Source organism: Anguilla rostrata, chromosome 18 (assembly GCF_018555375.3).
Source record: "Anguilla rostrata isolate EN2019 chromosome 18, ASM1855537v3, whole genome shotgun sequence".
Taxonomy (NCBI): domain Eukaryota; kingdom Metazoa; phylum Chordata; class Actinopteri; order Anguilliformes; family Anguillidae; genus Anguilla; species Anguilla rostrata.
Window position 1 is genome coordinate 4,563,164 of NC_057950.1, and position 21,593 is coordinate 4,584,756.

A 21,593-nucleotide genomic window follows, 5' to 3' on the forward strand; every position below is an offset into this window, starting at 1 on the left:
TTAATATTCTGACCTGTCTTTTCAACTGAAATTTGTAGTTTTTTTTCAAAACAGTTAAATTTTTGTGGTTACCTGAAAGTGAATATATTTTTATGACTTGCAGGACAGAAATGTCCAAAAATTACCAATATAAATATAATATGTCAAAATTGCACGTACACATTAAATTACACAATTTATTGAAACGTTTAATCGGGTGTATGCATCCAATCAAAGCAAATAGTAAACAGCTGGAATAATTGAAAATGTGAAAAAAATGATACTATATTCAATCCCTTATGAAAATCACAATTGTATAAGGGCCAGGCTTAATAAGTATTGTACACAAGTGGGGGGAATTGTACATGTATACAATGTCTCAGTAGAAATACAGATGCTTCCATTTACCAGAATATTGTTATTTGTACGTGAACATATTTTTATGCTTCAAGATGCTTTTAAACAAATATGTGATAATGCATAGTAGTGGCTCACTGACAAGAAAAATACACACATAAGTATATACTTACAATGGCATATTTACAACAAATATAATTACAGTTGTTCAAGGTTGCACATTTTTACATGCTCATAAACTATTCTGATAGTAAATAGTTTATTCTGTTTTTATTGTTTCCCCAAACATAAATTACCTTGAATGTGCTTACTTAATCAAATTTTATGCATCCACTGTTGGCAAACTGATTTGTGCATTTACCAAAGGGTAGGCCTTGTCAGCATCTGGCTTGCTGACTTTAAATGTTCCCCTTTTTGTTGTGGAGGTGTCATCAGTATCTGAACTTTTGCTGACTTCAAGACTTGGAGCTCTCACTTCCCCTTTCAAGCCAAGGTTACCCGCTACTTCTACGGGTGAGATGTCAGTTTTCGGAGTTGTCAACTGATTTGGAAAAAGAGTCCTTAAATAACTTCAGTCTTTCTTTGATGTCAATTGATGGTGATGTTGCCTGCTCTCCTTTCATCCCCAGAATATCTGGCACATAGCCATCAACAGAAGGCATGTTCACTTGGGGAAATCCTAAGTCAAGTTTTGGACCCTTGAGGCTACTTTCCTGTTCTGGGATCTCAGGTTGACCATGCTGTATGTCAGTGCTGATGTTTGGAGCTTTTAGATCAACTTTTGGTGTTGATATTGTCATATTTGCATCAAGATTTGTTTTTGGAGAGTCCATTCCACGATCAAGGGTTCCAGAACGTATCTGTGGAATCTCAAAATTAAGATCAGGCAGTCTATGAAGTTTGAACATTGGTACTTCTGCCATACCTTTCGGTAATTTTATAGTTGGTTCTGTTACATCATGTGCCCCATTTTCATCTGGGATCTCTGTGTCAACATCTGTGCTGTCCTTTGAGCCAAAACCCCACTTAAAGGGCCATTTGAATTTTCCTTTTACATCAGGGGACTCAACATCCACGTTTGTACCATCAACTTCGGCTTTAGGCAAGCTCAGATCCAGATTTGGTCCATCAAGGCCTCCCTCAATCTTGGGGGCTGAGAGACTCAGATCCGGTGTTTTCATATCTGCATCGACATCAAGTTTGGGTCCTTTCACCTTTGGTCCTGAAAAACCGAGTTTAGACTTTAAAGTTGGCATTTTGTAGTTTCCTGATGGAGCATCTATGTCAACATCAGGAGCTTTCAGGTCTAGCTCAGGCCCTTTGAGGTCAGCTTTAGGTAAACTCAGATCTGCATTGGGAACTTTGAGGTCTCCTTCAATCTTAGGTGCTGAGAAACTCAGGTCAGGTGTCTTCAGATCCGCATCAATATCTGGTCCTTTCACCTTTGGTCCTGACAAACCAAACTTGGGCATCTTTAAATTTGGCATTTTGAACTTTCCTGATGGGGAATCTATATCAGCGTCTGGGGCTTTCAAATGAAGATCAGGGCCACTGAGGTCAGCTTTGGGCAAACTCAGATCTACACCTGGAGCTTTGAGGTCACCTTCAATCTTAGGCACAGAGAAATTCAAACCAGGGGTCTTCAGGTCCGCATCAATATCTGGTCCTTTCACCTTTGGACCAGACAAATCAAAGCTGGGCATCTTAAAATTAGGCATTTTTAATTTCCCTGATGGAGCATCCATGTCTGGAGCATTGAGTTCTCCCTCAATCTTGGGAGTTGAGAAGTTAAAGTCTGGTGTCTTCAGATCTGCATCAAGGTCAACATTTGGAGCTTTCAGGGCTAGGTCAGGACCTTTGAGGTCAGCTTTGGGTAAATGTAGGTCCACGTTTGGAGCTTTCAGGTTTCCTTCAATTTTTGGAGTTGAAAGACTCAGGTCATGTGTCTTCAGATCTGCATCAATATCTGGTCCTTTTACCTTTGGTCCTGACAAACCAAATTTGGGCATCTTTAAATTCGGCATTTTGAACTTTCCTGATGGGGAATCTATGTCAGCATCTGGGGCTTTCAAATGAAGATCGGGGCCACTGAGGTCAGCTTTGGGCAAACTCAGATCTACATCTGGAGCTTTGAGGTCACCTTCAAATTTAGGTGCTGAAAGATTCAAGTCAGTTGTCTTCAGTCCTGCATCAATATCTGGTCCTTTCACCTTTGGTCCTGACAAACCAAACTTGGGCATCTTTAAATTCGGCATTTTTAACTTTCCTGATGGGGAATCTATGTCAGCATCTGGGGCTTTCAAATGAAGATCGGGGCCACTGAGGTCAGCTTTGGGCAAACTCAGATCTACATCTGGAGCTTTGAGGCCACCTTCAATCTTAGGTGCTGAAAGACTCAGTCAGTGTCTTCAGGTCTGCATCAATAATCTGGTCCTTTCACCTTTGGTCCTGACAAACCAAACTTGGGCATCTTTAAATTCGGCATTTTTAACTTTCCTGATGGGGAATCTATGTCAGCATCTGGGGCTTTCAAATGAAGATCGGGGCCACTGAGGTCAGCTTTGGGCAAACTCAGATCTACATCTGGAGCTTTGAGGCCACCTTCAATCTTAGGTGCTGAAAGACTCCAGTCAGGTGTCTTCAGGTCCGCATCAATATCTGGTCCTTTCACCTTTGGTCCTGACAAACCAAACTTGGGCATCTTTAAATTCGGCATTTTTAACTTTCCTGATGGGGAATCTATGTCAGCATCTGGGGCTTTCAAATGAAGATCAGGGCAACTGAGGTCAGCTTTGGGCAAACTCAGATCTACATCTGGAGCTTTGAGGTCACCTTCAAATTTAGGTGCTGAAAGATTCAAGTCAGTTGTCTTCAGGTCTGCATCAATATCAACATCTGGTCCTTTCACCTTTGGTCCTGACAAACCAAACTTGGGCATCTTTAAATTCGGCATTTTTAACTTTCCTGATGGGGAATCTATGTCAGCATCTGGAGCTTTCAAATGAAGATCGGGGCCACTGAGGTCAGCTTTGGGCAAACTCAGATCTACATCTGGAGCTTTGAGGCCACCTTCAATCTTAGGTGCTGAAAGACTCAAGTCAGGTGTCTTCAAGTCCGCATCAATATCTGGTCCTTTCACCTTTGGTCCTGAAAAACCAAACTTGGGCATCTTAAAATTCGGCATTTTGAACTTTCCTGATGGGGAATCTATGTCAGCATCTGGGGCTTTCAAATGAAGATCGGGGCCACTGAGGTCAGCTTTGGGCAAACTCAGATCTACATCTGGAGCTTTGAGGCCACCTTCAATCTTAGGTGCTGAAAGACTCAAGTCAGGTGTCTTCAGGTCCGCATCAATATCTGGTCCTTTCACCTTTGGTCCTGACGAACCAAACTTGGGCAAGTTAAAATGCGGCATTTTGAACTTTCCTGATGGGGAATCTATGTTAGCATCTGGGGCTTTCAAATTAAGATCAGGGCCGCTGAGGTCAGCTTTGGGCAAACTCAGATCTACACCCGGAGCTTTGAGGTCACCTTCAATCTTAGGTGCTGACAGATTCAAGTCAGTTTTCTTCAGGTCTGCATCAATATCAACATCTGGTCCTTTCACCTTTGGTCCTGACGAACCAAACTTGGGCATCTTGAAAGTCGGCATTTTGAACTTTCTTGATGGAGAATTTATGTCAGCATCTGGGGCTTTCAAATGAAGATCGGGGCCACTGAGGTCAGCTTTGGGCAAACTCAGATCTACATCTGGAGCTTTGAGGTCACCTTCAATCTTAGGTGCTGAAAGACTCAAGTCAGGTGTCTTCAGGTCCGCATCAATATCTGGTCCTTTCACCTTTGGTCCTGAAAAACCAAACCTGGGCTTCTTGAAAGTTGGCATTTTGAACTTTCCTGATGGGGAATCTATGTCAGCATCTGGGGCTTTCATATGAAGATCGGGGCCACTGAAGTCAGCTTTGGGCAAACTCAGATCTACATCTGGAGCTTTGAGGCCACCTTCAATCTTAGGTGCTGAAAGACTCAAGTCAGGTGTATTCAGGTCCGCATCAATATCTGGTCCTTTCACCTTTGGTCCTGACAAACCAAACTTGGGCATCTTTAAATTCGGCATTTTGAGCTTTCCTGATGGGGCATCTATGTCAGCATCTGGGGCTTTCAAATGAAGATCGGGGCCACTGAGGTCAGCTTTGGGCAAACTCAGATCTACATCTGGAGCTTTGAGGCCACCTTCAATCTTAGGTGCTGAAAGACTCAAGTCAGGTGTCTTCAGGTCCGCATCAATATCTGGTCCTTTCACCTTTGGTCCTGACAAACCAAACTTGGGCATCTTTAAATTCGGCATTTTGAGCTTTCCTGATGGGGCATCTATGTCAGCATCTGGGGCTTTCAAATGAAGATCGGGGCCACTGAGGTCAGCTTTGGGCAAACTCAGATCTACATCTGGAGCTTTGAGGCCACCTTCAATCTTAGGTGCTGAAAGACTCAAGTCAGGTGTCTTCAGGTCCGCATCAATATCTGGTCCTTTCACCTTTGGTCCTGACAAACCAAACTTGGGCATCTTTAAAGTCCGCATTTTGAGCTTTCCTGATGGGGCATCTATGTCAGCATTTGGGGCTTTCAAATGAAGATCGGGGCCACTGAGGTCAGCTTTGGGCAAACTCAGATCTACATCTGGAGCTTTGAGGTCACCTTTAATCTTAGGTGCTGAAAGACTCAAGTCAGGTGCCTTCAGGTCTGCATCAATATCTGGTCCTTTCACCTTTGGTCCTGACAAACCAAACTTGGGCATCTTTAAAGTCCGCATTTTGAGCTTTCCTGATGGGGCATCTATGTCAGCATCTGGGGCTTTCAAATGAAGATCGGGGCCACTGAGGTCAGCTTTGGGCAAACTCAGATCTACACCTGGAGCTTTGAGGTCACCTTTAATCTTAGGTGCTGAAAGACTCAAGTCAGGTGTCTTCAGATCTGCACTAGCATCAACATCAGGTCCTTTTACCTTGGGTCCAGAAAGTCCAAATTTTGGTGCCTTCCATGTAGGCCATTTGAATTTTCCAGAGGGTGCCTCAGTGTCAAGATCTGGAGTTTTCAGGTCTGCTTTTGGACCTTTGACATCTATATGGGGAGTTTGCACATTTGCCTTCAGATTAGGAGCAGACATATTCAGATCTGGTGTCTTTGGTTTGATATTAGGCAAATCAAATTGGGGCATTTTGAATTTTGGAGGGTTAAAATGTAGGTCATTTGAACCGACATTGGGCTTCCCAAGATCAAGAGAAGCACCTGGAGTTTGGATGTCCATTTTTCCACGTGGCAGCTCAGAGTGCAAGTTGACTTCTGGGCCATTGAGCTTTGGATCTGGGATATTAAGTTCGGGGTTTCTGAAAGTTCCATCCAGGTCAGCTCCTTTCAGTTTCGGCCCAGACATCCCAACAGCTGGCATTGTGAACCGCGGTCCCTTAATGCTCTCACTTGGTAAACTGAGATTGGTGTCAAACGCTGGTTGGTTTAGAGTCACACCAGGCAGACGGACATCAGGGTTTGATCCCTGCAGACTGATCCTTGGTGCGTGCAGATCTGGAGCTGACAGTTTGACATCAGGGGACTTGAGGCTAGTGTTCAGGTCTACCCCAGGTGTTTTTGGGTTCACGCTGGGCAACACCCCATTTAAAGTGGTACCTTCCAAATTAAGTCCAGCCCTTGGGGTATTCAGTTGTCCACCAGAGCTATTGAGCTCAACAGACAGATCTTCATCTGTACCGGATAAGGACGATTCTGGCTTCAGGAATTTTTTGACCTTGTTTTTGTAGAGTTTGTTGTATGAATCCTTGAGCATCTGAAAAAACAATTTATTGTCATTATTGCACATTCTCAGTTTAGATGCCCTTAATACCAAAGCCATTTACCTATCTTATATTTTATAGCTTCTATTTAAGGAAGGTGGATATTTTATATTATGGGGTATAACAGTTTAAATATAGAATACTGAATAATAGAAAATATGAACTTCTGGACTTCTCTTCCAAGCATGATTTCCTGCCTACTAGTTGTCAATGACCCCTACAAGGACCTAAGAAATGCATTTCTAGAATCTTTGACACTTTACAAATTCCACTTACATCTTCAGGAACTTTGTTCTGGGCATTTAATGAACTGAGGCTCAAGCTGGTTTTCAGGTCTTCTCTTTTCAGAACTTGCATTTGGTTATCAAATGGCTCAATGAGTTTCAACAACTTCTCCACATCATTTTTCTTCAGGTGGTCAAAGTGAATGGTGGCACCAACAATTTCATCTCCTGTAAAGATTAAATAAATTACATGGAAACAGATAAGTTCACATTGATGTATTTTGACTGTATTGGCAGATAATATCCAAATGATTTCCATAGCTAAATCAGTTTCAAACATATAAAAACAAAGAACAAAGAACATATAAAAAGTAACAACATTCAACTGTATATCCACAACTTATTATTCATTCATATATTCATTCAAAATTGAAATAAAAACAAATATGAATTATATGTTTTACTATATGTGTTAAAACAATTCAGCAACGTCAAGCTAGTCCATTTTTCAAGACTTATATTTTAGGATATTATGGAGTGTAGAGACGCATAATAATATGGGGGCAATATTCAGTCAATAATAGCTTACAACATCGGTAATCAGTATCAGCTGTCCAGGATTATCCAATATGATGGCCCCGTATAATGACACAACATACATACACCAGACGCGATGTATGTGATACACCACCGATGCAGTCAATTAAGTGAAAATGTCATGCTCAAAAAGTAGCCTAATTGTAGTAGTGTTACCAACCAAACTCTTACACAAAGCCATAGAGTAAGGCTGCCAAACCCTGTTCCTGGAGGTCAACTACCCTGTAGGTTTTTACTCCAACTCTACACTGTTTCACTTCCCTGTAAGTTTTTACTCCAACTCTACACCGTTTCACTGCCCCGTAGGTTTTTACTCCAACTCTACACTGTTTCACTTCCCTGTCGGTTTTCACTCCAACTCTACACTGCTTCACTGTCCTGTAGGTTTTCACTCCAACTCTACACTGCTTCACTGTCATGTAGGTTTTTCATTTATAGGAACAGGGTAGGGCAACCCTGCTACAAAGAGACTCTCTAGACTCATGCTGCCCGCAAGTTTAAATTGTCTTACACAAACAACATTAGTTACATGCTTACTTCATAACCTGACATCTGTGCTCATTTACTTCTTCCATGAATGTGGAAATTCGATTGCAATTTGTAAGTGTCATAACGTTAAATGGGGAGGCAGTCAAATATTGATGATTGATATCGGCCCCAGAATTTCCATATTGTGCAGCCATAATAGAGGGACTGTGAGTGGATGCTTGTGCGTGTCAGTAGCATGTAGCAACACTTAATTTAGCATTTAAAAACTCCCATTTCTGAAACTCAGTTTTTACTCTCACAGAATATTTATGGTTATGATAATATATAATATCAATAATATATTGTAAAGGATGAAGTAAATTAATTGAATTAACAACTTACCCTCTTTCAACCCACTCCTATCAGCAAAAGAGCCATCTTTGATGTCAGCAATGACCACTCCTCCTTTCTCTGAATCACCCAGGACTAAGTTTTCAGAGAAGCTTCTGCTCCGACCACGCCCGTCCTAGAAATCCCAAAAGAATAAATCAATCCTCTTAAAGTTATAATAAAGTCCCTGAAGTGTTCCCAATAATGTGCATATTATGGGGTACATTCAATCACTCTGAAAAGTATGCATACCCCAACCATAAGAGAATACACCGGTGTAATGCTCCAAAGAATAAGCTTCCTTGCCTATGTTATAGTGTCTATTCCCAGTGTTTTTTGTTTTTTTTACCTACCATGTTCTCCATTATACATTTACAGCTGCATAGATATCATGAAAATGGTCTTCGTTATAACCTGTAAAAGCAAAGAAACAAATACAATTACAATAAAATTGGAAAATGTTCATGTTATATATGGACTATATAACTATAAATATTATGTATGTGTAGTCAACATCAACAGAAAGGAGGGAAACCAGGAGCTGAAACAATGAAAACAAGGAGAGGATTGCGACGACAACACATCAGAAGATGCTTTGGAATTGACTATTTTTCAGGAAGAAAACAGAGTAAAAATAAAAAAAATACAGATACTTAGATCCATACAGAGTAACATATAACTTATGGTACTGGTTACGTATTTGCATGAAATACTGTACGTCACATACTGTCTCATTTCTATGACTGCTGATGGTCTTAATAATGATTAGCTGCATCATTGTGACATAGCCATGCGACATGAAACAAACTTAGTATAATAAAGTTCAGTATATCAATATATCAAAAATAAATATCAAGTTATAATTTAAAAAATGACAATAGCATAATGACATGGCAACATATCAAAAGAAAATCGATAGCTTAGTTGTGTGAATCTAGCTGACTTTTGGAAGCATGAGTTTGTCTAATAACATCAGCTGACAAGTGACAAGCAACTGGGAACAAAGTTACACTGGGCAAGTTTTAGATTGAGGTGTAAGGAGAATGGGGCGGCAGGGTAGTATAATGGGTAAGGAGCTGGTTTTGTAACCTGAAGGTCACAGTATCGATTCCCTGCTGCTGTACCCTTGAGCATTGCTTCAGTGTATATCCAGCGGTATGCAAAAGTGGATGGAATTGGATGCAAAAGTTGCGTAAGTCACTCTGGATAAGAGCGTCTGCCAAATGCCTGCAATATCAACATCACCCACAGTCACGCTAAGACAGAAGGAAGGACTTTGGAGGAGGAGGTCCCCTGAGATCCCAAGCTTTTTGGGCCACCTCCTTCTCAGTGTCCCCAGGTTCCCGCTGCACTGGGTGTGCAATTAGCTTTGTATGCGTATCCATCAGCCTGGTGCCGATTTGATGGGTCAAGCAGCTCCCGCCCCCTTGCCCGGTGCACACGAGATCGCCACCTGGGCACTGCACCGGAACTGCGGGAAGCAGCCAAAAGTGGGAACCGGGCATGAATGGGACGCCTGTTCTTTCGGCTGGGCTTGTTTCCCCCACACAAAGCCCCTCTTGTGAGAGCGAGAAAGCCGAGGAAGGGCGAGTTGCCTAGGTAGCCGGAAAAAGGGAGCGAAAGCTGCCCCCAGATGTACCGCGACAGGAGAGGGGAGACAGGCGGGACGACCGAGAACCCCCCCCCCCCCCAAACCCCGCTCTACGTTGCCCTCGCCGATGTGGGCGCAGTTCCACTACTCCTTCTCGGCATGAGCCTCTGTCCCAGCCGTAGGAGGCAGGATGCGGTGGCTGTCGCGTCTGTGCTGGGCCTCCCTGTTTGCACACCTCCCCATAGCCCCGCCTACCCTCGCCAGCAAGGTGTTATCCACTTCCTGGACTCTACTTTCACACCTCCCCACTCACACTCACTTGGGTGCAACACTTCCTGAGGCTCATGTCCGCCTGGGCACCCTATGAAACAACCACAGTGAGGGAAAGGCTGAAGCCTCTTAAACTCAAGCCACAATCTTTTTTTTTTTTTTTTTCCTCCAGCTTCCAGTAAACAGACGATTTATTACTATCACTGAAAATGTCATAGTCCACACACACACACACACACAGGTGGGAGACTGTGTCTACTATAATTTTTTTTTTTTTTTTTTTTTTTTGGTTTTGAACAATTACCAGTCGGCCCACGTGACGTGAGGCGCCGACGGAGACGAAACTCGCCCGGCCGCATGCCTGTGGCATTCGAGGCACTGACTTTCATCATGTGCTCACAGGAAAGCTGGGAACGGGTTTGTCCAGAAACTCAGCGGACAGGCACGAGCATTGAGCGAGTTGCGTCAGTACGACATGACCGGGTGCACCTCACACCTTTTTTTTTCAAAGACCACACCCGCCACGTTTCGATGTCCCGCCAAAGAGGCAGTCCTGCGTGGCCAGTAGAACCGAACCAGTTTTCGTGAGGTCATTGGAGCAACGGTGCATCTGTCACCATCTGTCCCGCACTGCCCATTGTAATGCCCATTGGCGACCACTTGGGCCTTGCCTCGAACAATCTCAAGCCTACTTTTATCTCAGCAACCTCATCACCGAAACTATCTATGTTTCCGTCCTTATCTATGCAAAGACTGAAAGAATGACTCAGTAATAGTCTAGCAGAAAAAAAAACCCACCAAAGGAAAAAAGAAATGACAGAAGCAGCATCATTAACATAACATAATTAGCATTTTTTTCAGTCCCAGAAATATTTTAAAGTTTAGTTTGTAACACATTTACACACAGCTGACCACAAATTCTTACAGTATTATCACAGCATAAATGTACTATCAGACAAATGTATTGGATGAAGACTAACTGTGCCCATTAATAATAAATCAAATCTAGGTAAACATTCTGTCTGGTCATACTCAGTGAGTAATGAATCCACAACGGACTGCTTGGTGTTCCAAAATTCAACACTAAAACAATTAATTATGCTAGTCAAAAGAATAATATTGCAGACAAATAACTTTTTTCGATTCATAAACAGTTACCGCTTTAGTAATTTTACTTATGCAATAAAAAAGGCCCAGCTAGATTATATATTTATTGTTCATCGTAATTCATAATAATACCTGAACATTAAGATACATTTTTAATCAATAGATATCACACTATACATTTTCTAATGATAAAACATGTTCGGGCACATACATTTGTCATGACTGGTGATAACCGCCAGGCCGATTGTTGTGCGAGATTGCTACCACAGCATGCCATTCGTCACCAATAAAGCACACAAGACACTATAAGGCAAATAGCAAGCCATGCACTGAGACTGTCCATATACGGGGGGTCACAGGAGGAGCATATCTGAGTGTTAATTCTTACCACAGGAAATAAAGCTTCAAAATAACTGCTGCCATGTCAGGTGAATGGGGAACAAGCGTCAAGCATCAAAGAATCGCTTGTGGCGTAAACACTCTCAAGATCTGCGACAACATGCTTATCAGATATTTTGATCAAGCAAGTCAAATGAGTGGATCTATTTTCATGTAGCCGCCATCATTGTTTACTGCATTTATGCCATGCATGCAAACTTGGTTTCTCTCCATTTCTATTTTCAAATATAAAATTGTTTACACTTTTTTATTATTAATTTATAAATTGATACATATTTTGTATTATTGGGTCCAGGCCAAAATCACTTAAGAATGTTAAATGTTTTTTTTCTATTCTATCAAGATACTCATAACCCATATTTAATTTCAAACACCACCATTCAAGTAGTAATGGGACAGCACTGGTACAGTGATTACAGATCTTCCATATGCCAACATCAACACTGCTGTCACTAAAAACAATAAATAGCTTCATTATCATCCGATTATTAATAATTATCAGCAACAGTCCTATTCTCAATGCTGGTGTATCAATATCTGTGCAATGTCTTAAATCAGGTCCAACATAACTTTATATTGGAAGCAACATAACTAGTAACCACACCTAGGTGCCCTGCTTCACTGACTACAGATTCAGTGTGCAGTAAATGAAAAGGTTTTTACCTTGGGATGCTGTGAACTCTGTCCAGCTGAAGAGCAGCAGGTGATGTTCAGCCTCCGTACTCCTACGACTCTTTCTACCTCGATGCTTCTGTCAGTTAAATGTCATTCCACCCAAGTCGAAGAACAGGTTCTCCTTCTAATGTCCCAGGGCAGCCACTAAGGTACACGCCCCCCCCCGCCCCCCCATCCCTAAGCCAAGGGGACAGCAGAAACTTTGCTGGTGACAAAGACGGGGAGAGGGAGAGAGGGAGAGCAGCATCTGTCAGCAGGCCAAACCAGGTCTCAGAAGGAACACACTCCCACAGTCAATTGCAAAACACCAAACCAGCAGCACAGCTACGACATGTCACACGACTCTGGGGTGTGACACGACTCGGAGGAATGAATCCAATTTGTCTCCAGGAGAGAGAGAAGCACCTGCGCTGACTTGAAATGTTACCGTTGAGCCGAATTTGGAAACACCCAGGAGCAGTGTCTCGGGGACTTGGGTCAGGGAGAACGCAGGTGTAACAGTCAGATGGCGGGTGTTTCTGTTATACCCTTGAGCGTGGTGTTCAGTGTTCACACAAAATCGATCAGTGAGACCACCAACTACATAAGAGGTTACTGCAGAAAAAATAAAAGCAGTGCTAGGTTGCCTGGGAGAAGGGCGTTCACAAAGCAAAGATAATGAAGCAAAAGATAATGGACCAAGCCTGTGCAGGAGGAGTCTTTCCACACCCTTGCTCAATGTACATCCACACCTTGATTTTTTTAGAAGCCAGGATCAATAATTGTTACTTCGTATGACTTCTCAGGTGTGTAAACACCAGCTTGTAAACAAAGAGTCAGCATTTCTTCTCACAGATGAGTTGTGATACTGGTGGGCCCAAACAGATTTAATCTTTTATGGGCCGTATCGGTGATTGGTCAGGATCATGTTATGCAAGCTCAACATCACTCAAACTATAAAAAATGAAAATTATTTTACTTCACTGGTTTGACTCTGGGGGTGGAACGGTAGTGCAGTTGGATAGCATTATTGCCTCACAGCACGAAGGTCGTGGGTTCGAATCTGGCCTTGGCCTTTCTGTGTGGAGTTTGCATGTTCTAGTCGCTTCTGCGTGGGTCTCCTCCAGGTACTCCGCTTTCCTCCCACAGTCCAAAGATACGCAGGTTACGCTAACTGGAGACTCTAAATTGTCCTTGAGGTATGAATGTGTGAGAGAATGCTGTGTGTACCCTGCAACTGATTGGTGGCCTGTTCAGGCTGTATCCCACCTAATGTATACTTAGATAGGCTCCAGCCAATTTTTAGCCAAGTTTTTCAAGATAATATTTTTCCTTTTGTTGGAAAAAAATTCAATTCCAATTGTGCATACAACCCCCTGTGTAGCAGGATAGATCACTAAATTTAAAATTACCCTAAATATAAAATTCCACAAATGAACTTTTGGGCTAACAAAGTGGCCTAGCCTTCTGCGCCTCATATAACACAACTGGGTAAAACGCCTCGATCAGGGCAATAATCAATTGAGTCAAGCAAGAAACAGTACTCAGGTACACAGCAGGTACAATAGGAACATACACACTCAGCATCCCTTATTATGACGCAAAAAACCACAATATGACGCATCCTTGGTTTCACTAAAAACGCATTTTTACATTGCCCCGCCCGCCTTTTGAATTGGCAACAAGTATGTAAAACAATGTTGGGTTTGACTAAAGCTCCTGGAAGTGTTGTCAAGATAAACAAAAGTACAGGACATAGCGAACATTTTACCTTCATTCTTATTTTCACAGTCAAAACGAGTATAAATCTGCCTTAGTTTGTGACACTCACTTACAGGAAAAAAAACTACTGCTGACAAATCAGCTCAAAAAAAGGTGTTCTGATTTGAATGCAGGTAGTCTCTGGTTAATTTGGTATCTTATTTATACCTTTCCAAAATTTTAGGGGTACGTCCTACCCAGCACATTCCAAACAGCCAACATCTATCTCACTGCATGCTATGGGTATTTACACAACCAAAAAAAAGCTGACACTTTCAGAAAACAAAAATGGTTTGAAAATAAAATTTAATGAACTATCATACACACCTTCATTGACCAGCCATCCCTACCACTAAGCAATGCGCATTTATTTAGAATAGAATAGAATAGAATAGAAAACTTCATTGTCCATTAAATATAAAATAAAAGGGAAATTTTCCTTCAGCTCAATGCTCATCTCAAATGCTTACTCAATGCTTACTCAAATCCAAAAAAGTCTGCGGGTGAGAAAGAATCTTACGAGCATCCCCTCAGAGTACACAAGACATCAGCGTACATCTTATGTGTGCAGGTCAGGATATTTAGATGCTAATGCTCTGGCATTAAAGACAATTAATGCAACATTTGCTTTTCGTGAACGATTAAAATCTGGTACACAGGATCTTTTTAAGAGTACATCTCCGTTCTCAGACGGAACTTAGGCAGTGAGGATCATATTGCCAAAAACCCACTGAGGCGTTATAATCGCACTGCATCTACTATGACCGGCACTTGGAGACTTATTGTTCATTTTCCAGAGGAAAACAAAAATATGTCTTTAGATTATATGCACTGTAACAAAGAGCTTAACCAAACAAGCAGGGTGAATATAATGAAAGCTACATAAATTGCGATAAACTTCCCTTCGCATAAGTCAATAGATTTTCATGGCCTTACACATTCTTGACCTTTAATCTACATTGTAACTATAGTGATCCAATAGGTGCTTAACTGTCAGGGAACAGTCAAGCACAGATCACGCATCTATAAAAGACATTTCCAGATTACATTCGCTGGCAAATATGGCCAATAAGAAGAACTGCAATTGTGACTGGGCATTCCAAATTGGGTAGAAAAAATGGTAAATAATAATTTCAAAAAAGTAACTGTGACAACTCTTTGGCCATAACTTCGACCAGGAATTTGTCTGAAGTCCATATTCATTATCGGGTCTCTTGTCTCTCGCTGGTCTCGACGTTCTTGCTGCAGACAAGGGGGCCCTACGCTACGCTTGAGACGCAGGTCTGCCATGCTTTCTGCGACTCTGAAAGAAGCGCACAGCAGAATTTAAAGGTGTGGGCAACAGATCCGCAGTGAAACAAAGACACTACCGTGACGAAAGGCGTGGTCTGTATGACACTCCAAAGAAATCCAGATCTACTTCGGCGAAATATCATACACCCTTTTTCCAAGGCAACCTGCAGCAGCTAGGATCCACGAATACAACTAGAACTTTTGCTTAAGACTTATTTCTAAAACATAGTTCCTTAAGAAGACGGAAAGCGACTCACTTTTTTTATGAGGAAAAAAGTGAAAATTTGCCATTTTTCCTTTTTTTAAAAGAGAAAAATTCAGAACCTGATAAAAGGATAACATTACATTGGGGGGAAATGTGAGGTGCAGTCATGAAAGCAAATGAAAAATGAAGGTGCCAATAGGTAAACAGATGTGTTGCTACATGCCGACCACAGAGCACAGCACCATAAGGAAGCTCTGCCTTAAGGCAGGATTGTGAAGTCAAAAGTATATATTTAAAAAAAAAGAAGGATTTTGTCTGGATTCATGTTTCACTTGAATCCTAGTGTCTCATCCTCAAGCCCCAACACGCTTCCTTTTTTTTTTTTTTTTTTGCTCCTCTTTATTCAAATTTAGTCTCTGACACACACAGCATTGTCAATTGAAAAACTCAGCCAAAACAAAGACATATTTAATTCAGTCTGCCTCGTGCTAAGCGATGAATGAGATTCTTTGGACCGAAGGTGACAAACAAAACAGAATGGTAATATTTTCGCGACAGGACAATAACACCGGTTACCCCCGTTTCCCTCGCTCCTGCCCCAGGAGTCTCACACGCTCCGGTTGCAGGCTCGCAGCGAAGTTTCAGAGCGAGCCGTCTCTCATTAACCGAGCATTCCGCCGAGTTCCTGCTTTCCATATCGATAAAAAAAAAGCGAGCAAGATTCTGCATATATTATCAGAATATGCGATCGCATTCTGCCGCCGTCACACGGAGCTCGTCACATGGAGCTATGCATCTATGCACATCCGCGCAATTCACTGTGCGGGTGATTAAGGAAACGGGTTTCAGTACAGATTGCACGATGTCGGGTGAATGTGTTGACACCTATGGCCAGATTGCTGGGACTCCTTGCTGTCTAGTGTAGGCCCGAGGCACGTGGGAGCATGTAACTAGAGCAGTGGCTTGAACTTCGTAGTGATGACAGCGTCGACGCAAGAACGTTGCGTGGCTTACATTCCCAAACTTCGCGACTGCATCTCGCGTTTAATTTTTTGACTTTTCCCCATATAATGTGCCCATTACAGTGCGTTGACTAGCCTGTAATTCCTCTCATATCGAAGGGATAATTCAACTTAAAATGCATGTTACTCATTCTTTTTCTTAACTTGTGAAATGTCCTCAGGCCTCAAAATGACAGCTACCTGCTTTTATTCGGATCTGAGTAGCCCATCCATCATGTTTCAAAACCAAAAAAATGAATAAAAGGCTACTGACAAGAAAGCTCTTTGAAATAAAAAATAATTATAAAATCAGTAATTCAGAGGCTGTAGGCATGAGCGGTTAGTCATATTCACAATATTTTTTGAATATTTTTTTCCAGTTTTAGATCATTGAAGTTTCAAATGTACAAAACTGTCAAGGCACAGAAACAGTATAACTTTTTTTAATTGTCTCATTTTCAGGAGAAACGTGCTAGCAAGCTAAAATGAATGAGGAGTTGCTCATGCTACTGTAAATAATTATCATGAATCCCAGGATTTTTCATTAGACAGATTTACTGATGCTTTCATTTTCTGCAATGTGCGGTATGGCAAATGATTGCTTTAAAAAGAGGTTGCATTTTTAATTAATTAAATGACATGCTGACAGATGAAATATGATCACTGAAACTAGACCATTTGTAGAAAATGACGAGTTTAAAATAGGGGTGTCCAGTCTTATCCGAAAAGGGCTGGCGTGGGTGTAGGTTTTTGTTTTAACCCAGCACTAAGACACCTGATTCTACTTATCATAGTCTTGATTGAAGACTGTGTGATCATTCAATTAGTTGAGTCAGGTGTCGTAGTGCTGGGCTAAAACAAAAACCTGCACCCACACCGGCCCTTTCTGGATACGATTGGACACCCCTGGTTTAAAAGAAAGGTGAAATGGAAACGAAACCTAACCTGCATAGTGTGAAAGTAAGCTGAAGGAAAACAATCTGGAAAACAGTGGTCCCCCAGGAACAGGTTGTAAAAACCCCTGGTCTAGGCTACTTGGCAATCAAGATCATGGCTGCTTCCCATGCTCAACACATCATCAGATCTCATGCACAGACCTTCCAGTCAGAAACTAGCCATCTCAATTCATTTCTCACATGGCCAAAGCTCCTGCTATTCTCTCACTTTTCATCCAAGGTCAGAATATGATTTTTTTATGCTTCAGAGATAAAGAATAACTCACCACACGCTCCAGTGGCAGCTAGACACACCTGCTTAGACGATCAATCCCACGCCTTGGATCTGTCCCATGTCCAACGCCCTCTCCTCACTGCAACACTTAAGTTAAATCTATCAAAGTATATATTTAGCTCACAGATCATTTTAAAATAAAGCATTATGAATATAGTAGGATTATGAAGAAGAATAATTGATTTTATTTGACCACCTGGTACCTTATGAACGCTAGTATATGTTCATGCCACATCAATGGTCATTATTAGGATTTATGAGCACGAGTATAATGAAAGCATGTTGCTTGTGAGGATAATTGTTAGGTACGGTGCGCGTACTTATACAATAACCACCCTATACATGTGTTTTAGCTACTTTTTAGTGAGATTGGCTGTTCTGAACCAAGTCTTGGGGCTTGTGTCATTCCTGCAGTTTGAATTCTGCATCTTATATACATCTTTCCGCAACGGTTCCTCAATCAGCTGAGGAATTCTGGGAGTTAGCACAAGTTTTTTTTGAGTAATTCACCCGTCTGCTGAAGAAAGCCCTAAAAGTACCCTTCGGTTTTGTGAATGAATGTGTTTTTTTAGCCATTTCGGAAGTATGTGTGCATTCCTTCACCCTTTGCGACATCCACCACGACATTAAGGTGGGAAAGCTTGTCAGAGAGCCAGAGAAGCTCCGTTCAAGACGGTAAGTTATTTTTGACACGCCTATGTCCAGTGAAGATCTGATTTTAACGTCGTCAAATGCTGAAAGAGTTGGGTCTCAGACAGGTCACGTTCGACCATAATTAAATTCTAAAAGACACGACATTGCACTTCCCCCAATGTCTTCATTCCTGAAAAGGGCGTTTCTGGCCGGGTGACTTGACTGGCAGCAAGTTATAATAAAGTGATTCATTTAACTGAAATGCTGCAGGTCCTTGTGAGCCCATTGTTTCGAATGCACAGCTGAGTGAAAATGAGCACCAAGTAACTGGCTTGGTCCCAAAAGAGTATTGCAATAGGAAAAAGTTTGATCAAAATCGCATCTAGTCACTTCGGTTTAAATAAACTGTGTGATGTATCTGGTACATCTTCAGAACTAAACTATTGTTGACTTTCTATGTTACTTACAGTGAAAAGCCAAGGCTTCTCAATAACCTTTTTTTTTTTTTTTTGCATTTCAGTCCTTCTTTATGACAATAGTTCAGTGATTGTTTTATAAATGGGTGTGTTCATATTTTGGCAAGGCCATTACTTTTGGAGTGACTATTAAGTGTGCAAGTATATACTACAGGGTATAATTTCATACGCACATTTATATTTCAACTATCACCTTCCAATTATGTACATATTCATCTTATGTACAATAAAGATTGTTGTCAAAAATATTTTTTTGTTAAACCACATGATTAGAGCATTAGAAGGCTGTCTGATATAAAGGATAAACAGAAGATAAGTGAACAAGTGAACCGCTAAGTATTACATCTTTAGAGAGGTCACTGTATGCTGAAGTGGTAATAGCCAGGCTTCTGGTCTTCTGTTGCTATGGTTGTCTGTCAACTAAAACATCTTAATCCCGTAAACACCTCCAGTGATTGCTCACATTTTAAGAAAAAACATGTCAATTTTTTGGTGACAGAAAAGATACAATCATCTTCCCAGTGGCCTTTTTTAGGTGCACCCCAAGACTAACCATAAATTTGTAAAAAAAAAAAAAACCGGTTGGCTAGCAGACATACAGGCAGATATCGGTGCCAGCAGCCATTTCACGGATGAATCCACTGCCGTGTGGCAGTGCACTGAAGGTGATGGCAGGTGAGCACAGATGAATTTACATACCGTATATTCTGCTAGGATCTGATTACTTAACGATGTGATTAAGAGGGACAGCAACTCATCCAAATTGGCTTCGGCTTCCCACAGGCCTGTTAAACTGAACTTCCGTCGATTTAGCACATTTTCTATGGCATTACCATCGAAGCAGTGAACGTTCAACCCAACGAATGCTCATAAAAATTATTCGGAAATGTCAGGGGGTGTGGATTTACAAGGGGGTGGGTGACCTGTGTTCTCTGCTTGTGATACTGTACTCATTGGCCTCCTAAGGGGGGGGGGGGGGTGGTGGTGGTGATGGTTTTGCGACATGACCATCACAGAGCGCAGTGCTCTCTGGAAGAATGCCGAAAGGCAGCATTCTGCTGTGGGTGTTGCTCAATCCCGCTGCAAAAAGGCTGAAAGATAAGCATGCCAGCAAGGTTATCTTTTCAGGTGTCGCCGTGTGGTTAGACGATCGGTTTCTGATTCTTTCGCAGGTCTTCTTTCTGCAAGTCCCACCACAAAAAGTTTAGATTTACCCAAGAAATTTCGGTGTTCATAAAGGATCATTTGTTATGCCACTCATATCAACTCCCGTGAGGAAGAGCAGGTTCTTGTGAGTCTCATAGGTGCAATTTATGACAGCTTGAGCTTGTTTTAGCTACTAGCTATGTACTACAGTAGCTTCGCAGTTGTATGGTACTGTATCTATGGTGAACTTACATACAAGACACAACGTAATTTAATACTTGTGACAAAAGGACAGTTCAACAAGACTTCAGATGAAAGAGCCATTTTCATAAAACCAGGACAAAAAAAAAAAGTTTCTTTCAAAAAGCAATGCTCCTGGTAAAACAATGTACAATATCCTTTTAGCAAGGAGTGATTTGCTTTGACACTGCATGTAGTCAAATACTTTGAATATCAATGATTCAGTTGAAGCACCTTCAGAAAAAAAAGAAAAGAAAAAAAAAAACAACTGCCACCAACTTCCTCCAAGATTTTGTAGACTAAAGTGGTTGACTGCAAGGTTTGGATTTTTTTGGAGGTGAGATCACCATCCTCAAGCATCCTGTGCACTTGGTAAATCAAGGCTAAGAAATTCAAGGCATTTGAGAACGACTTTTGCAAGTGTTAAGGAATGGAGATGCGTCAAATTCCAGAGATAGGAATCTTCACGCGTTATTCTGTGGTCAATACCTTCTACGGTTTCACAACGGGGAAGGATGCAGTCAAGGTGTTCTACAAACCTCCGTAGGTCTGCACGAAATGCTTTACTTAGGCCTCAATCACTAAAACCTAAGAGCAGTTTGCTCAAAAAGCATTGAGGAAACCGATTGACTTGAACCATTTGAATAGGGAAACATATCATTCTTATATTCCCTGGTCTGGCTTTTGTGTTCAGTACCTCTTCAGTTTTCACGAGACATTCCATTTTTCTTTTTTAAAGTTGAGACGAGGCCTAAGACTGCACTCGGTCGAACGACATTCGCAACGGTCACTCTCCGGCCATAAGCGGATAAGAACGAGAGGGTGAACTGGCAAATAAAGATGCACACTAAATGCTATAAAGGCAGGATCGGGTTGTCATAAAAGCAGTTTTGTGTGCTTCACTCCCTTGACTCCCTACATTCCAGAAAGGAGTACTCACACGTTGGGTTGGCCATCTTCGGTTTACCTGAAGAGTACGCAGCGTTATTGTTGGCTTGGCTAAACTTTGGTGGGTTAAACCAGTGGCTCGCAAACCCAGAGCCACAACCCAACTGACGAGCGAATGCATTCCAGGTGACACGCCCCTCATTAAAATGTACCCTGGCAGTACATTTACGTTTCAGGAATTTATCAGACGCTCATTCAGAGACGCTTACAAACCCGCATAAATAATTGTCTGGGCTGATCCTAGGTCACCAGTGGCACAACCAATACTCATTTGTGTAGCGATGTTTCTCCTAATATGGCTCTGAAATGTTTTTGTTCAAACACACACACGTTATGCAACAGGTCCCATGCTTAAAACGACTGGCATATTGGTGGAAAGCATTATATACTGAAAATGTAATTTCTTTTTCCAGTGCCTCATCTTGTGACCCAGCTTAGCCCCTCCCACAGCCCCTAAGTGGGTCCTGACCAACATTTCGAGAAGCACTGTACTTAATTATCCTTACTGCTCATTTTGCCTAATTCTTACATCTTGAGAGGCTTTGCTATAAAGCATATTTTGAATACTGTTTGGTAGTCAACATCCTATGCTGGAGAGTAAATTAAACTAAAAACTTAACCAAAAAAACAAGCTGAACTTTCTTGAAACGATATTATCTCAATATTAAAGCTTTGAATTTCAAACCAACAAACTGGAGTGTCCATTTGACCTAATATCCAGTTTAAATCCGGGTTTAAATCAGGTCAGCCTATGGCTGACAAAGACAGACAGAGTTCTGAG

The 21,593-nt window shown here is 41.7% G+C and overlaps 2 protein-coding genes across 2 annotated transcripts; both read right to left on the bottom strand.

The window, feature by feature from the left end:
- Window positions 1-167: 167 nt before the first annotated feature.
- On the bottom strand, window positions 168-2,728 carry LOC135244809 (neuroblast differentiation-associated protein AHNAK-like). The gene is made up of 2 exons (XM_064317387.1): window positions 830-2,728; window positions 168-740 (listed from the first exon to the last, which is right to left on the bottom strand). The coding sequence occupies exon 1, from the start codon at window positions 2,589-2,591 to the stop codon at window positions 858-860; it is 1,734 nt and encodes a 577-aa protein (XP_064173457.1). The 5' UTR covers window positions 2,592-2,728; the 3' UTR covers window positions 168-740; window positions 830-857.
- A 27-nt stretch (window positions 2,729-2,755) lies between these two features.
- si:ch211-125o16.4 (neuroblast differentiation-associated protein AHNAK) lies at window positions 2,756-12,023 on the bottom strand. Its single transcript, XM_064318119.1, has 6 exons — window positions 11,889-12,023; window positions 8,212-8,272; window positions 7,871-7,994; window positions 6,456-6,631; window positions 3,944-6,172; window positions 2,756-3,706 (listed from the first exon to the last, which is right to left on the bottom strand). The coding sequence occupies exons 2-6, from the start codon at window positions 8,221-8,223 to the stop codon at window positions 2,756-2,758; spliced, it is 3,492 nt and encodes a 1,163-aa protein (XP_064174189.1). The 5' UTR covers window positions 8,224-8,272; window positions 11,889-12,023.
- Between the last annotated feature and the right edge of the window lie 9,570 nt (window positions 12,024-21,593).

What these genes read in the sequence shown, in the direction of transcription:
- LOC135244809 (XM_064317387.1), bottom strand. Translation starts at nt 2,591, where the DNA reads ATGCCGAATTTAAAGATGCCCAAGTTTGGTTTGTCAGGACCAAAGGTG.
- si:ch211-125o16.4 (XM_064318119.1), bottom strand. An exon ending in TAGGAGTGGGTTGAAAGAGG is followed by an intron (nt 6,632 to 7,870) that starts GTAAGTTGTTAA and finishes TAATCTTTACAG; the next exon opens with GAGATGAAATTGTTGGTGCC. An exon ending in TTGGTTCGTCAGGACCAAAG is followed by an intron (nt 3,707 to 3,943) that starts GTGAAAGGACCA and finishes TCAGGACCAAAG; the next exon opens with GTGAAAGGACCAGATATTGA.